Raw genomic sequence first — 16,250 nt, forward strand, 5'->3', positions numbered from 1 at the left:
TTGGATTAGAGGAAGGACGAGGATGATAAGAGCTAAAGTGATAGATGGGAGTGCAATAAAAATGAAAGGAACTGGGAATGGATGACACGGGGCCCCTAAATACCCATAATCCACTCTGTTGCCGTGCCACCGCAGGCTCTCCGCCTCCCTCCGGGCCTCCTCCTTTGCTCAAACATCACTTTAATATATTTTTAGGCGTCGCCGCGCTGCAGTGTTAAAAATAGCAAAATCAGGAAATTTGAACACTGCTAAAGATTCAAATGAGACACGTGAGTTTCACCTCCGCTGGATCCGTTCTCTCACTCCTTCATCGCACCTCATTGCAATTAAATGACATTTTCTGATCCACCTCACACACAATCGGAGGTAAACTGGTGTAAATCTGATTGACAGCTGAGCTGCGCGTTGTATTAGGACCTCGCAGCATCAACGGAAACACATTTTCAGCTTTTCTATCCTTTACAAACTGTGTTTGTGGGACATTTTCAAGGGATTGTGTTGAAATATTGACGAGGTTGTTTAAGCATCGGCACAAACGCACTCCACATTCCAACAATCGGCCATCGGTATCATGGCCTCTTTGGACATTAAGCATTTCACATGACACATGCAGCGTGTGCATGCGTGTGCATGTGCCCGTGCATGTGTGTGTACAGGGGACGTGTGGTTGGGGGGGGTGTGTGACTTCCACTTCCTCTACAAAAATGAATCAAAGGCACATGTGTTGCCACTCTGCTGTTATCAAACTCTACCGCTACTTGGCACACGCACACACACACACGCACACACACGCACACACACGCACACGCCATCATTGGCAGCTTATCTTGCCACCACGGGGGGATTTACTTCAGAGATGAAATAAACGGAGGAGAGAGTGCGTTTGTGAACACGACTGAACGCTCTCGAATGCTCGTTTCTCTGGGATGGTGAGTGACAGGTGTGTGTGCGTGTGCGTGCGTGCGTGCGTGTGTGTGAGTGAGTTAGAGAAGGACAGAGAGCGAGCAAGCGAGTCATGAGTGAAGGAACACTATAGAACAGACTGCACTGAAGCATTGCGCTTTGTTGCGAGTACACCACGTTCAAATGTTCAGTCTTATTTATACAGAAGCGTGCGCGTGTGTTTTCGCGCGCGCACGTGTGCGTCAGCTCGCTCGTTCCCCCCGGCTCCCTTTTATCCGTTCTGTGTGTGACATTACCAAGGAAGGGAAGTCTGAGCACCGCACTGCCACTGCTACTCAGTGTCTCTCTCTCTCACACACACACACATGCACGCACGCACACGCACACACACACACACACACACGCAAACTAGCCGAGGTGGGCCGATGCCAGATCGGAACATCTGCAGCCTGACCTGCTCTCGTGCGTCCGCATCCATCGAAAGCCGCGGAGAGATTACTCCAATTGCGCGTTGCGTAACGGCGCAGGAGTAATATGCATTATGGGATGGCATACATTGCATTATGGGGATTATCCAAAGCCGCAGTCGGGGTCTTGTCAAAGTGCCGGGGCCAGTTAGAGCGGCCGTACGCGTTCGCGGCTACTTATCGTCGGATTCTCACGTCTACAGAACACATCCAGGATCCAGCTCTCTGATTCTGGACCGTGTCCCCATAAAACAGGTGTAGTTATTAACCCGCCCCCCCCCCCCGGCCTGAAGGCCCCCATCATCAAGTTCCTGTTGTAAAAGGGCCTCAGACTGAATCATTCATGCACGTCTCTGCCTCCATTTGTCTTCACGCTCTCCTCATTTCCTCCGTTTCACCCCCCCCCTCCCCCCCACGGAACCAGACAATCTGTTGCTCGTTCAGCCCGCGTTTGCAGCTCCAGACACGCACTCGGTGGCACCGTAGCTGTGGCCATGCGCGGGTGCGCTCACGCGCGCGCGCCTCTCCCACCCGTTAATCATCATAATCATATTGCTGACGTCAAAGCTTCCGGTAAGCGCTGCATGTTGTGGAATACTCATACGTGCACGTACCCCCACTCCCATGTTGCGCCGGCTCACGTGCAAGCGCGCGCAGTTAACGCGAAAATCTGTTTAAATATGTATAAGCATGCTGCTTTTACGAAAGATGAAATATTCTTTGTGTGTTTCCCGGAGAGGGAACGATAAGTCTGAGTGCACGTGCGCACACGCATGTGCATGTGGTGAGCACGTGTTATTCTCAGATCTCACCCGCAGGTTTTGGTACCAGGATGCATCGCTTCGGTCATGGTGTTGACCTCGGGATCAGCAGATCCATTTTCCGGACTGAATTCATTTAATTAATCGCTAATTAATTTGTCAACTTTCAATGTGGTGAAAATATATAACATTTTTGTTCCAGGGTGCAAAGACTTTGTGCTGCTAATTAGTTTCGCTCAAACACTAGCCTGCGTTTCAGCACCTGAGTGCTGTGTTTCCGATGTTAGCCTAATTTGCCCCTTTTTAACACGTCCCAGAAAGAATCCATCAATAATTTACCCCCCTACCCTCTACCTCGTGGTATCAAATACTTGCATTTGAGCTAAGCTAATTAGCGGGAGGCAATTTTCGGATCTCGCTCGCTCTTGCTAAGTAAGGTGTCATCGTCATAAAGAGACACTTCAAAGAGCTGGTTTGTTCCTTTGTGTATCAAAATACTTCCTCCCGTTTCTTAGCTACCGTTCTATCGCCCTGTTCTCTAATATCTCTGCGCCTGAAATGCTAACGCTAACGATTTCAGCCCATAAGCTTGAGCTGCAGCCTAAGTGAGCGGCGGCGCCACAGCTTCAGGTGGCGAGAACATCACTTATTCATTTCCTCTTGTCATCTTTTGCCAAGCAATCGCCTCCAAAATGGCATCTTTCCCAGATGCCAGTGAACGCGCTCGTCCAAATGTGTCGTCACCCCGGTAAAACTCCCGCTGCTCCATTCATTATTCAAAAGACGGCGCGACCAGCGGACCGGAAGCTGATTTCTCCAGGAGAATCTTCGCGGCGCCGCATCGCACGCGTCGCTATTGACCTCCTTCAGCGTCTCCCTCCGGTCACATGATGTCCCAATTAGACGCGCGAACGCGCCATTGATCCGAAGATAAGAACAGGAAGGGGGTGGGGGTGCAGGGGCTCCTCCAAACTTGGTAATCCGATAATCACCCACCTCTCTCTCATCTCTAAAGTCCTGTGCTAGCCCATTAATCACCATGGCAACAGTATTTCTCCTACAAGATGACATTTCCACGCCTTTCTGGTGCTTTTCATCAATACTCGGCGTCTTGATCACGTGACTCACGAGCACAGGGGTCAAAGTCAGGGGCATAAAAGGTCCACTGGCGGGTATTTAACCCACCTGAGGGCAGGCGGGCGCCGCCCGGAGATGTAGCGTGCTGCGCTAATGTAGGTCAGGCGTGTTCACACCTCCGGTCTGTGTGCCAGCGATAAAGCAGGTGAGGACATTTCAAGATGTTTCTTTTCATGCGAGCGCAGATGGCGACACAAACAGGCGCACATTCATCATAAGGGAAGAATTACCTTCTGGCGCCGGCAGAGCGCCGCGCCGGGTCCACCGAACCGTTAATCTCCATTTAAAGCGGTTTCGTTTGTCATTTAAGGCGCCCGCCCGTCAGGTTGAGGCGTTTTTATTATGTAAATACACCTGGAATCTGCGTTAGAATTGCCCATTTATCGTGCTAAGAATTCTAAAGAACGGGGAATAAAATGAGCCATTTCAGCGGCGACTTCCTGCCAGCAGTTGGCTATTATTTTATGGCGATTGGGGGGGGAATGAGGTTTAGCTGCTAATCGTCAGTCATGAATTGGAGTCGTGTTCAATAAAAGTTAAGAAAATAACGCCTGACTGACAAAACAACCCAAGAAAAATGAAAAATGCCTTTTCAGGCGGCTTCCGCAAGCCTTTAAATATCAAATTTGACTTCCAACAATAGCGAGTTAGTGCTTTCATTCATGCTAGCTGACTCTGATGCTAATGTGTATGTGTCGGACCATCGAAGCTACCTGACCAAGCAAGCTAAGCCTTTTTTCTCTCATTAGCCTCCTGTTCTGCTTCTGGCTGCATTTTAGGAGCTCGGTTCGAGTTAGTGGTTGATGAATTGCCAATATCTCCGCGGATTTCCCTTTTATTGTGCGCGTTCGCAGTTCAGCAGTTAGCAGCTGATCCAGGGAAGATTTGTTTGAGGCGGAACCTGAGCTCACCAGTGCTGGTGGGAAACTGGTGCGCCAAGTGTGAAGGACTGTTAAAGGAACTGGGTGTTCCAAGAGCTATTTATGATTAAACACCCAACTGTTGTTGCATTTTATTTTCACGTTAGCAGCTGCGCCAGAGCTGACCTGTCTGACCTCCCAGGTAAAATAATCTGTGGCAGAAGGCAGAGTGTGCGGTTCGGTTCTACGGAAGAAAGCTAACAGAACAGCGCCGCTGCTTTTGGCAGAAATCTGCCAGCACAAATGTGCAAGGCCGCAGACTGGTGTTAGCGGGCTAAACCTCCCGGTCATCTTGTAAATGCGTCCACAATGGACCTGTCTGCTGCCAACTAGCTGCTAATGTGGAGCGCTCCTGCAGGCACGAGCAGCCGCGTCAGAGGAGAGCAGGTGCTATTTTTGTTGAACGTTAAAGGAGCTAGCTCGGATCTAAGCACTATGTAACTAGCTTTATAGCGAAAAGGTTAATATATCCTTGCATGGTAATTAGCTTGTTTAATATAAAGCATGAACTGTGTTTAATTCTTCCATAAGCCTCCAGTTAGCCATTTCCTTAATTGCAAAGGCTAAGCTAACAGCTTTCAGGCTTTGGCTTATTACTCAAATGGGGCGAGTTGCAACAATCCTCATGTCGGCCTTGGAGATAATAATACCAATACCATAATAATACCCATCACAGTTGGGTCTTCAGCTATTAAAAACACAGATCCTCCCAATTTCAAGCGCTCAGCCCACCCACCAAAAGACTTCTTCTGTACCTTCTGGACACTCAAATCCAGACCCAGAGAGCGGAAGGTGCGTGCTGGCTCGTAGAAACTTGCAAGTTCGGCCCAATCGGCTGGTTTATCGGTAAGAAATCAGCTCTGACCTGCAGTGAAGAGACGCCAGCACAGGAACGATACGAGCAAATTTAGCCGCACCGCTCAGAAGCGAGCAGCTACATCACGACCCCTCTGGAGGCTTCCACCAGTTTTCGTTGGCAACCCCGATTAGAGGCCGTTGTAATAATCCATCTTGGGTGTTCCAAAGGCTCGATGGGACCGGACCAAAGAGGACACCCAGATTTTTGACTCTGTCCCTGCAATAATAATAATACCGTCATCGAGAGACGGAGTTAGCCCGAAGATCGCCGCTCCGATGCGACGGCGGACCTGATCTGCTTCGAATCAGTGCACCTGTACACGCCGTCTGTTCCGATCCGATTCCGACACTGCTCCACTGTTCCGGAGCCCTCGGAGGAAATCCGCACGACTTTTATTTTTGCCAGTTGGCCGGGCACGTCACAAGCTGGGCAGGAAGTCGGGTGCGAAAACATCCGGAAGATTAAGAAGAAATTCCCCGTTTTCAACGGTGCCAAACGGGTCCCACGCTTTCAAAATATTCTCCTATGAAATAAAAGAATCCGATACGCAATAAATAACCGTCGAGATTTGGGTGGAAATGACGGATTAATTACGGATGTGAAGGCAAAAACAAACGTGTAGCTTCCACCCCTGAGGAATCATTTTAAATGTCTTCTTCTGTGGCTCGTTTTACGCACTCCAACCGGAATTCTTTCCCTCCCGCCTGCGGGGTTTCACCTGATGACGCAGCCGGTGTATTTTGGCGGACGTCAGTGCGCCGCAGGTGCATGTTATCGGGGTTAAGACGATGACGCTGTTGGCTAGATTTAGCCGTTCTAATGAAAATCATTTCAGATGTTGCTTCATTTAATAATAGGAAATTAGCTGAAAACCTGACAACTGCTGACAGCAGCTCAACAGGTGCTCGGCCCGGTTTACTCGGCTCCAGAGAAACCAGGAGATCATCAGCATAGAAATGAAACAATAATCCGGAAGAACAAAGAAAATCCGACCAAATGGTGTCAGATGCAATGAGAATAACAGTGGGCCAAGGACGCAACCCTGTGGGACTCCAAGTGGGCCTTATCCAGAACAAAGGTCCAGCAGCACTGGAGCCGTTGTTGGACCATTGTTCCCATTTTAGTTTCTGTGGAACGTTAAGGATGAAGCGTTTCAAACATTGGGACAATTTTCTCAGGAATTTTCTATTTAAAAAAAAAGAGACACAGATTAATTCGCTAAAGAGTTAGCACAAAGGTGAGACGTTTGGTTTTAGAAGTTTAACCACATTAAACACAAGCTGGGGAAAGTTGAAAGTGAAGAGCAGGTCCGTCATCTCGCTGCCTCAACAGCTTCAGTCCAGTCGGGAAGGGAAATGAGCTCCAACCCGGAAAAGGCCGGAAAAAAGACACAAAGTGGCGGCAGGAGTCACTTCCAGAAGGCTGAGCGTGTCTCAGACATGGGCACAACGTCGCCGAGCAACAGCGTCAGATAAGAGTCCGGGACTGTTCTTGTTGTTAGTGATGGAGCGGGAATAGCGAAGAGCCGGAATACCACTGCAGCCGGACCCAATTGGGAAATCGGTGAGACTTTCATGCCACAATTGAAGATGCACCTCAAGATCAGGCTGCCAAAGTGCTCAATGCCTGGAGAGGCCGGCGTGAGTCATTCAGAGAGTGTGTGTGTGTCTGTTAGCAAGCGCAGATAGATTATTGACTGAGTGTGTGTGTGTGTGTGTGTGTGTGTGTGTGTGTGCGTGCGTGTGTGTGTGTGTGTGTGTGTGTGTGTGTGTGTGTTGGCAAAGCAAAGGGCCAAATAGGCAGTCTCCTGGAACAGATCAGTCACCCTCAACTCAATATGGTGCTATTTTGACAGAGTGGTGTGTGTGTGTGTGTGTGTGTGTGGGGGGGGGGGGGGGGGTCTCAAACAAACGTATGTGCTGTGCGCAGTGTATGCTTCTCTGTTAATATTTGTGTTTGCGAACCGATTGTTTCCCACTTTGACCTTTAGTAATTCCCCCTCCCATCATGCATTGCTGCTTCACAAGTCACACACACCACTTGGGCTGGCTTTGTGGGGATCTTCCTATACTTGCGAGACCATTTTGTCACTAAAGTATACACACATGCTGTTGTGGGCTTAAGGGAAATGTTATAACGAGGCTGTTAGGAAAGGGAGGCACCTGATCGATATGTTTATTTTGTCATTATAAGCGGTTTTACTAAAACTAGGGGCCGACGTTGTGATTATTGATTGATTATTAGCATCAGGCTAATCAATAATGAACATCTGGCGAGAGTTGAAACACGTCCACACAAGTGTGAGAGGTGAGTCCGACTCAAGTGAAGTCCGATTAACGGGGGGCGCAATAATTAAAACGATCGTTCTTCGCCGTTCTCAAAGTCTTTGATGCTTTGATTGTGTTTCCCCTTAGATGTGCACACAGAACATCGTATATTTAATTAGAAACGTCCGTCTCAGGTCACGTGTGGCTGTTTCCACAGTCCACATAATTAGTTTTCCAGATCTCGACATCTGATTTGTAGCCGTGCGCTCCGAAGATGCTGACGCGTGCACACGCGCCTGCTTTATTGCTTCGGCGTGCTAAGATCGATAGAGATGGGGGGGGGGGCAGGAGAGCTGGATGACAAATTCAAATATTGGAACCAAAGGGAGAAGAGACGGATGACGGTGGGGGAATGGAGCGCCACAAACATGGCGGCCGTTAGACCGGCGCTAAAACACGAAGGCGCTTTGATCTGATCCGAGTTTTTCAGCCTCCATCTTTGTGTCGGGATCAGGTGGATCAAGCGAGGCCTAACCCCCCCCCAACACATGTCAAGTCGAAGTCGGTTTCTGGTTTGGAGCCACGATCTATCGTACGCTAAATCTCTGTTTTTATCGTAACTTTTTTAAGTTACGATGGATTCTTAGTTTAAATGCTGCAGTTTGAAGCTCACGACCAGGATCCAGCGGATCCAGTATGCTGCTAGCATATTAGCTGAACTGTTGAGCGCAGCCGTTTGGCCACTGTGCTCTGAGATACTAGGTTATTATCACGATTTTATATCACTCTATCTCGTGTAAAATAGGAATATTTTTGCTTTTCTAAGTTCTAACTCGCAATGTTCTCATGAACCAGCAACTTTAAGAAGAAACTTTATTCAACTGACCGAACTAAAACATGCTAACCTGCGGGATTTCAAAGTTAGCACACTGGTGACGGCAAACTCCAGCAAAAACACAAAAATACCAGCACAAACACGGTTTTTATTGACACGCAGCAGTTGGATCAGGCAGCGTAATCCTCGCCGGAAGAAAGCTAACAGAGCGGTCTCCTCAAAGATTAACGGCACTTTTCCCTTCAGCCTTTCCCAGGTTAGCTTTCATTTCTCCTGAATCCATCCGTCACCACCGGTGAGTGGCGGAGTCAATGTGGCCGCAAGGGTAGCCATTTTTCACGCTGAATAAATACGAAAACAAAGTTATTAGTCAAGGAAAAAGGTCGTCTCGGCCACGTCCGAGCGGCTTAAATATTGACGAGAGATTTTCATTTTATCGACTTGTTTATTTTTTTGAGTGCACTCCCGGAAGTTTATGTCGACCTCCTAGCATAACTGCATTTCATATTTCATTGCTAATTTAATTCAAGATCTCAGGGGACTCGTATGAAACTGCTAGTGTGTGTGAGTGTGTGTGTGTGTGTGTGTGTGAGGGGGAGAGAGAGAGGGGGGCAGACATTTGCATCTTGGTTGATTTAAGCTAGCATATTTTTCGAATCGATCCAAAGACATTTTCGTTACGCATTGCTGTGCGGGGCGGTCTCCCGTTTCTATAGCAACACCTGGATCATTTTAACGCTGTTTAAACGTGGTTAAGCTAGCTTTTTCCTGTAGTGAAAACAGTATTTAAAATTAAAAGTGCGTGTGGTCTTAGCTAGTTACAGCAGACGGTGGCGTCGATTGCGGTCGTGCGCGCGCGTGACGTGCACGTCTGTTGAGCCGCTGTGAGGTCGAGGTGAGTCGGGGACTAACTGCACCTGTTTGCCGGACTCTAAATTTGTCTCCTTCATCTCTCTTTTGTCTCTCTCAGCGGCAGAGAGGTACTTTCACCCATGGCTGCACACCCTCGCCGAGCGTGCTCAACATAATGAATCTGCAGCACACACACACACACACACACACACACACACACACACACACACACTGACATATACATACTCAGGCTTGGGCAGGCAGGCAAGTAATTAATGGCTAACTCTGAGAGGCCATTATCATTACAGGGACGAGGTGGGATTCGAAGTTCCCACCTACATAATGGACAGTTATTCTCCTCATTGTTACGTGTCCATCGGAAAAATTCCTGGCTTGTCTCGGGAACGCGGTGCTGATTATTTCTCTCCGGTCGTTAGAACTCTTCCTGCAATGCAGGCAGCCGTTAGCGCCTGTGGTCCCTTCTGGATGCCATCTTTTCCCTGGTTCCTTCCCTTCTAGCTGCTAACAGAAGCGAGGCGCATTAAATTGGCTGCTTTGCTAGCAGCGCAGTGAAAGTAGCATCTTGCCAAGTGTGTATTGAGGGATTAAAATGCAATCGTCATGCGACGTATTAACCTTTGTATCGACGCTTTGGTTGGTGGAGCCACAATATTGAGGCCATTTTACACCGTTTTCTTAAGCGGCTCCACGCTAGCTCGTTGGCCTGCTGTGAATGCATTAGCGGGCAGACAAATTGGGCGACACAGCACGGCCTCCCCTCTCTCCGAACGTCCCTCCAGTGCTAATGGAGCGGCGGCGGCGGCGGCGGCCTTTCTGCCCACGGGGGCCGCTGCCGTGATTGTCTGGAGCCTTTTCTCCAGCTCGGCGACACGTCTGAGCCCAATCGCGCCTCTATATGTGCGGCTGCACGATTCCTGAGCTCAGCCGCTAGCGGCCGTAGGTAATTAATTTCTCGTCCTGTTTCAGACGGCGCCTCAGACATGAGGTCGGGCCCGTCGGGCCGACTCGGGTCACAGCGGCCCAGCGGCCGTAGCTTTAGCCGCAGCCCCGAAGGGGCTCTGCACCAAACGGCTGGAAAACGGCCAGATCTGCTTCGACATGAGAGCATGTTGGGTTTGTGTTTCAGGAACGGCTTTGCGAGACGTTTCCACGGCAACCCACTGTCCATCAACTTCTGCCCACTTAGCATGGACAAACGGGTGCGTTTGACCTTGATTTGACCTCAGATATCATCCAGGTTTGTTCCCTCCTGGGACACTGGAGAGGGTTTAAAATCTGCTGCCTCTCTTTTTCCCTCCTTTTATCCGTTCCTGTGCCGACGGACGTTGGCTCCCAAACTTTGGCTCGTTGCCGCGCCCCAATCACGGATCTCGCCCGGGTTTCCGAGTTTCCCCTTCCAATGACTTTCCCCTCAAATAAAGTGGCGAAGAAAGAAAAGCCGGAGAGGTTTGAAACGCGCGAATCGGCCAACGGATCCTTCAACAGGAAGTGATGCGTCCTCTCCTCGAGGGAGCGCGAATCCCCGAACGATCCGTATCAGCGAGAGGCTCCAAACTCTGACGCCGCTGCTGCTGGCGCCTTGAGTTGAGTCTCCGCCCCCCCCCAAATCCCTCTCGCTGTCGCTCTTTCCTCGTCAGCCGGGCTGACTGTTTTCCAGCTGGATCCACCGCCGACCTGGCACATCTGGCATCTGAGCCGCTGCCACGGCGTGCGTGAGCCCGTGACTGTGCTCGTGGCAGCGGTCCCGTGCGGCGTCATCGTCACGCCGCTGACAGGAAAGCTTTATTAATACCCACTTTCAGTGTGTGTGTGTGTGTGTGTGTGTGTGTGCTCCCCCACACCGGATCAGGAAGTACCGATTCTTTAATTTCGCTTTATTCAATTCAACTTTATTTATACGGCTTCTGTTACCATCGACGCTGAACCTCCGAGCGTGGCTCTCGTCGCCATGGCGACAGAATGCTGTTAGCATCGATGGGAGGTGGAAACCGTGCGCTCTGCCAGCGACCCAAACGCCCCAGTTCCGCGCCAAAGCCGACCGTCTGCTGCTGAGATAACGCCGCGGTGTGGCGGGATGGATCCGGCCCGCTATCATAATCTCCACTCAGCGGCGAAATTTATGAGGAAAAGCCACTAATTGAATCAACTCGCGAAGGTTCGGCGCCGCCACGCGGGCTTTGTTTCCGTCCCCGAGGGGAGTGCTCGTTTTCATCATGATACGTTTCCGATCTCATTAATCTCACGCTAACCGCTAACAGCCCGTTAGCTTTGGCATTCTTTCTCTTTGTGGTTCCGTACTGTTAGTGACCCGCAGCCGCGTTTGGGCACCTCGGCGCCAATTCTGGGATGTGGCGGTTCGGAGCACAGGTCAGGGCGACGATCGACTTGTCACGTGCACTTTGTGTCGCACGTTTCTTGCCTCTTTGATCCGATTCTGTTCAAAGACGACGAGGTTGGAAACAGATCCTCCCCAGGATGCCTGGCCCGTGCGCGGTTACCACGGCGACTAATGAGTCGCCACAGTAACGACGACCTCGTACGGCAGGCAGGGCTTACGTGACGATGAAGATGAGGACGATGGAGGTAAATTAGCGCGTGTGTGCGTGCACGCTAATTTACTGGTTGGAAGTGAGTGAGATAAGATGGGATTAATACAGCTTTCAATTATTGGCCTTGTGTTTACTTTAATTCTCCCAATTGTCCCACCCCTCTCTCTCTCTAACACACACACACACACACACACACACACACACACACACACACACACTAAATACCCTCTGACTTTATCTTCTCGCTTCTCTCTAAGCTGTCACTGACGATGGGCTTTTCTTTAGCCTTTTTAAAAAATGAAGATCACTGTTATACGGGAGAGGAAACGAGACCGTATCACCAAGAAGAAGAAGAAGAGGAATAGGAAGAAGAAAGACTTAAGAGAGCAGAAAGATCCCAGCTAGAAGTGGAATTCAGTGACAAATGAGAGTCAAACGGATTAGCTGAGGCTAGCCACAGATGCTAACCTGGGTGTCCACGTTCACTCCACGGCAGGAACCAGCGCGGCTCTGATCCGATGTCTCATATTTTGCTCGATTCCTCCACACGGACGACGCAGACGGTTGTTTTCCTTAAGAATTGTCATGTTTTTAGCATTTTGATGTCGAGAGGAAAGAAGGTGACCTGTCAAAAGGGGCTAAAAGGAAAAGTTCCCCTTTAATGATGAATAAAAGCGTCGGATCTTCCATGTTTACTCTGGGAAAAGAAGGTTTTCTTTATTTCCGTGAGGGGTGAAAGTTAAAGGCATTTTGAAATGCTAACTGGTACAATTTTCTGTAAGGTTTTAGCAATCGGGGCTAATGAAGCTGACTTGTTTGATCGTACGTGTTGATATGAACCATCTTCATCCTCCTCATCCTCACTCCTTCATCAGTCTTTTCTTTAATACCCCCCCATTAAAGTCTTTTACCCCCACCTCTGTCACGCCCCCACCGCCACAACTGTACCGCTGCATGCTAGCTCCGGGCGAGCGTGTTTCTCTCTGTAACATCGCAGCCGAGCCGTAATGACGTTTTAAAAGCTCCCGAATCCTCCGAGACGGTGAGGAAAATTAGCCGTGAATGGAAGTTTTATTGCTTCGGGCGGGACGATATTAACCCACGTTGACTCCGCTGCTGCTGGGGAAGTTCGCTGTGGCGGGATGAACCGGAGGGCGGCGAGGTCTCGCAGCCTACACACACACACACACACACACACACACACTCTCACTCACTCACTCCTCACTCACTCACTCACTCACTCACTCACTCACTCACTCACTCACTCACACAGACACACACACACTCACCTGTTTCTGGTGAGTGTGTGTGTGTTCCGTGAATTAGAGTCTTCCTGCTCACAGGCAGGATGAGGAAAAGTCCCATCTTTTTCCGAAGCTGCGGGATTATCCAGACTCTCCCCCCTCTCTCTCCCCCCTCTCCCCCTCTCTCTCTCCCCCTCTCTCTCTCTCCCTCTCCCCCTCTCTCTCTCCCCCTCCCCCCTCTCTCCCCTCTCCCCCTCTCTCTCTCCCTCTCCCCCTCTCTCCCCCTCTCTCTCCCCTCTCTCTCCCTCTCCCCCTCTCTCCCTCTCCCCCCTCTCCCCCTCTCTCCCCTCTCTCCCCCTCTCTCTCCCTCTCCCCCCTCTCCCCCTCTCTCTCTCCCCCTCTCTCCCCTCTCTCTCCTCTCTCTCCCCCCTCTCTCCCCCTCTCTCTCCCCTTCTCCCCCCCCACCTTCTTACCTTTCTGACCTTTGCTTGAGGCTTGATCCGACTTTACGCGCGTCAAACAACAAAAGCTGACATCTATATAGTGCACGCAACCCCGTCCCCATCCTGCTGCCGCATCCTGTCTATTATGTTCAGGAATCCATATATTGTGTGTGTGTGTGTGTGTGGTTGCGAGGTGTCCTGTAGGGAGTCTGCTTGCAGGTCCCAGTCTGATTCTTCTCGCTCCTCTCTCTGGGTCTTTGCTCCATGGCGCTCCCTGACCTACCTGGGCGGTCCCGCCCGCCCTGGCGTGCTCGGATCCGTCTAATCACGCATCTCATCGGTTCTCCCTCCGCTCGCTAGCTGTGATCCCGGAGCTCCTGGCCTCTCGACGCCTCTTCATCTCTGTGCTTTTCTTCTTTTCTCCTCCTTTTTTCTGCTTCTCTCAGTCTTTCTTCTCAAGCATCCCAGCTCTTTTAACCCCCGAGGCACCCGGGACCCCCCTCCCCCCTCTACCCCCCCCCAGTAGCTGCTCCCTCTCAGTTTTGGCTTCGCTGCCTCATTGCCTCCTTGGACCATCAACCGGCCACCCCAGTGTTTGGCCCCGGAGCCTCCGCAAGAGCAGCCAAAGATCACTCTAGCACACACACACACACGCGCACACACACACACACACACACACACACACACACACACACACACACACTCGCATTGCTACCCTCGTGTGGACTTCATGCAAGCAGTAATACAAGTTATTGGTACCAACCAAAATGCCCCAACTTTGCAGAATGTTCTCACTTTGATAGTAGAATCAGAATTCCTGTTCTTAATATGTAACAAGTAAGAGGAAACACACACACACACACACACACACACACACACACATGCAAGATTAGTCAGGCGGCTCCATCCTGGTCCCCTTCCTCATTTTTATGATTTTGTCTGCTTCCCGTCCGCTAAGTCTAACTTTCCGTTTGTTATTTCAATTTTTAAAATAAGCTGCGACCTTGATTTGGTTAAAAACGACCTAAAGTTGCGTGGTGCGACCACAGAGCCCAGCACTGCCAATAAACGCTCGTAGACAGCCGCACACGCGTGTTTTAGCACGCCGCGCTCATATGCACGCTAACATACCCTGCAACCGCTTCTTGCAATTACATACGCACAGCCCACTAATATGGCCACTGGGAGAGGGAAGCGATCCCATTACCGTGGTGTTCACGGCTCAATATCAGGCCGCATGGCTTGTTAGCAGCACGTGAAAGGACGAGGAGATCCCTGGTAGATGCAGCCTGTGTCCCCTGACCCTTAGAAATCTCTACCATAATATTCAGGAATATCTGATGGAGCAACGGGAGCAGGAATCATCCTTTTTTCCCATTAGCATTGTTGCTAAGTCCTAAAAAGCAAGACATCCTCAAGCAGAAGCTCAGTTAAACAGGACCCCGGTGATGTCTCTGTTTAAGAGTTCCATCGGTGCGGTAATGAGTCGGGGGTGGGGGGGGGGGGGGGGACTGAAGCGACTGCAACATTAGCGGAGTGACGCACAAGTGCAGGGTTACGTAACGCAACTGTAGCTGTAAATTTCCTGTTTAGTTTAAATCCAATGTGAGATTCTGCCGCTCCTGCACTCATTTGTAATCTCTCGGCTGTATCGGCGCGTCCACGCCGGGTCGCCGGTGCAGACCAGCCTGGCCCCCACGAACCGCTGCAAAAGGTCCGGTGGCGTGTTGTAGGTCTGCAGCTGTGGTTAAAGTACAGCTGTGCTCAGCAGCATCACTGTGTGTGTGTGTGTGTGCGCGTGTGTGTGATCAGTCAGAATGATTCACGTCTAACGAGGGAAAGCCCTTCTGGACGTACAGAACACACGCATTAATGCTCTTCTCCTGCTTGCCACGCAGAAGAGGAGCGCTCCGAGCTGGTGTCGGACCGACTGGAAGGACGCTGATCTTCAAGAATCGGCCTCCAGTTGGAGTCTCGCGCGGGTTTTGTAGGCTAGTTTCCGATTATCACTGCGAGAAAGGAGGTAAAGCTCCAGCGTCAGGTGAAGGGCAGAAAGGAATACTGCCTGTGAGGACACCGGTGGGGGGGTTAAAAGTGGTAAAAACAGAGGGGTGACAAACCAGATCGAGGGAATAAAGCAAATAAAGGAAGAACTTGGTGGGAATTTTTGCTTATTTGAGCCCGAATGGATCACAAATTGTCTCTGGGCCTCGAATGTGATGTTGCCCAACAAAAAAATCTACATGGGCTGAACGCAGGCGTGACCTCTGAAAAGTACAAAAAAATATGGAAATGAAAGTGACCGAGGGTGCAGGAGGAAGCATAAAATGGGAGAGACCGGAGGAGAGAAGCGAAGGAGGATTGAAGTGACAGGTTGTTGTTGGAGCGGCAAGACCCTGGAAGACCGATGAAGACAAGGTCAGAACCCGCCGCTAAAGTCACGACCGATGACTAAGTGCGTTTGTGTGTGTGTGTGTGAACTGGGGGCATTTATTCTGCCCTGGGCTGAGGTGTTGGGATTGTGTGTCAACAAGGGGAACCAGCCAAGGTCGACGGCCTCCCGACGGTTGCTGTGTGCTAGCGGGCTCTGACCCGGCGCTGCCACTTTAGCCTGTTCCGCTTCCCCTTTTCTGGAGATCTTGTTTCCTCCCTCTGCTGTGAATTTCCTGGTTCTGCTAATGTTGGCCGCCGGGCGTGAAACCCGCGTGGGAGTCTTCCGCCGATGTGCGTAGAGGTTTGCGCTCTCGAGGCTCGTTTGCGCCATTTCGCCGGAGAGGCGACGCCTCGCTGATCCGCAGTCCTCGAGAATATTCACCTTCACCTTTCAGTCGCATCCAAAATATGCAGCTGTGACCCAGGTCCTGTGTCGTCCCGAGCTCTTACGGCGGCGTGTGTGGCGCTACGGGTCTGGCCCCGCCGTCCTGGCCCCCCCCCCCCCAGCTAGCCTCGCCGAGCTGGTGGAACCTTTATTCTCTTCGTTAGCTGGAAGCAA

The 16,250-nt window shown here is 50.7% G+C and overlaps 1 protein-coding gene across 7 annotated transcripts in view; it reads left to right on the plus strand.

The window, feature by feature from the left end:
* LOC130522241 (sodium/calcium exchanger 1-like) overlaps window positions 1-16,250 on the plus strand; it is a 47,921-nt gene that overhangs the window by 12,196 nt on the left and 19,475 nt on the right. For 2 of the 7 annotated variants that reach the window (XR_008949578.1, XM_057026356.1), the window contains exon 1: window positions 1,800-1,943. The exons of 3 other annotated variants lie outside the window; for them this stretch is intronic. Coding sequence is in view for 2 of the 4 variants with exons in the window: in XM_057026356.1 (XP_056882336.1) it covers window positions 1,865-1,943 (79 nt within the window). In the remaining 2 variants the exon portion in view is untranslated. Of the gene's footprint in view, window positions 1-1,799; window positions 1,944-15,156; window positions 15,677-16,250 lie in introns of those variants that run through there. 2 more of the 7 variants (XM_057026360.1, XM_057026358.1) reach the window with 2 other exon arrangements.

Source organism: Takifugu flavidus, chromosome 3, assembly GCF_003711565.1.
Source record: "Takifugu flavidus isolate HTHZ2018 chromosome 3, ASM371156v2, whole genome shotgun sequence".
Lineage (NCBI taxonomy): Eukaryota > Metazoa > Chordata > Actinopteri > Tetraodontiformes > Tetraodontidae > Takifugu > Takifugu flavidus.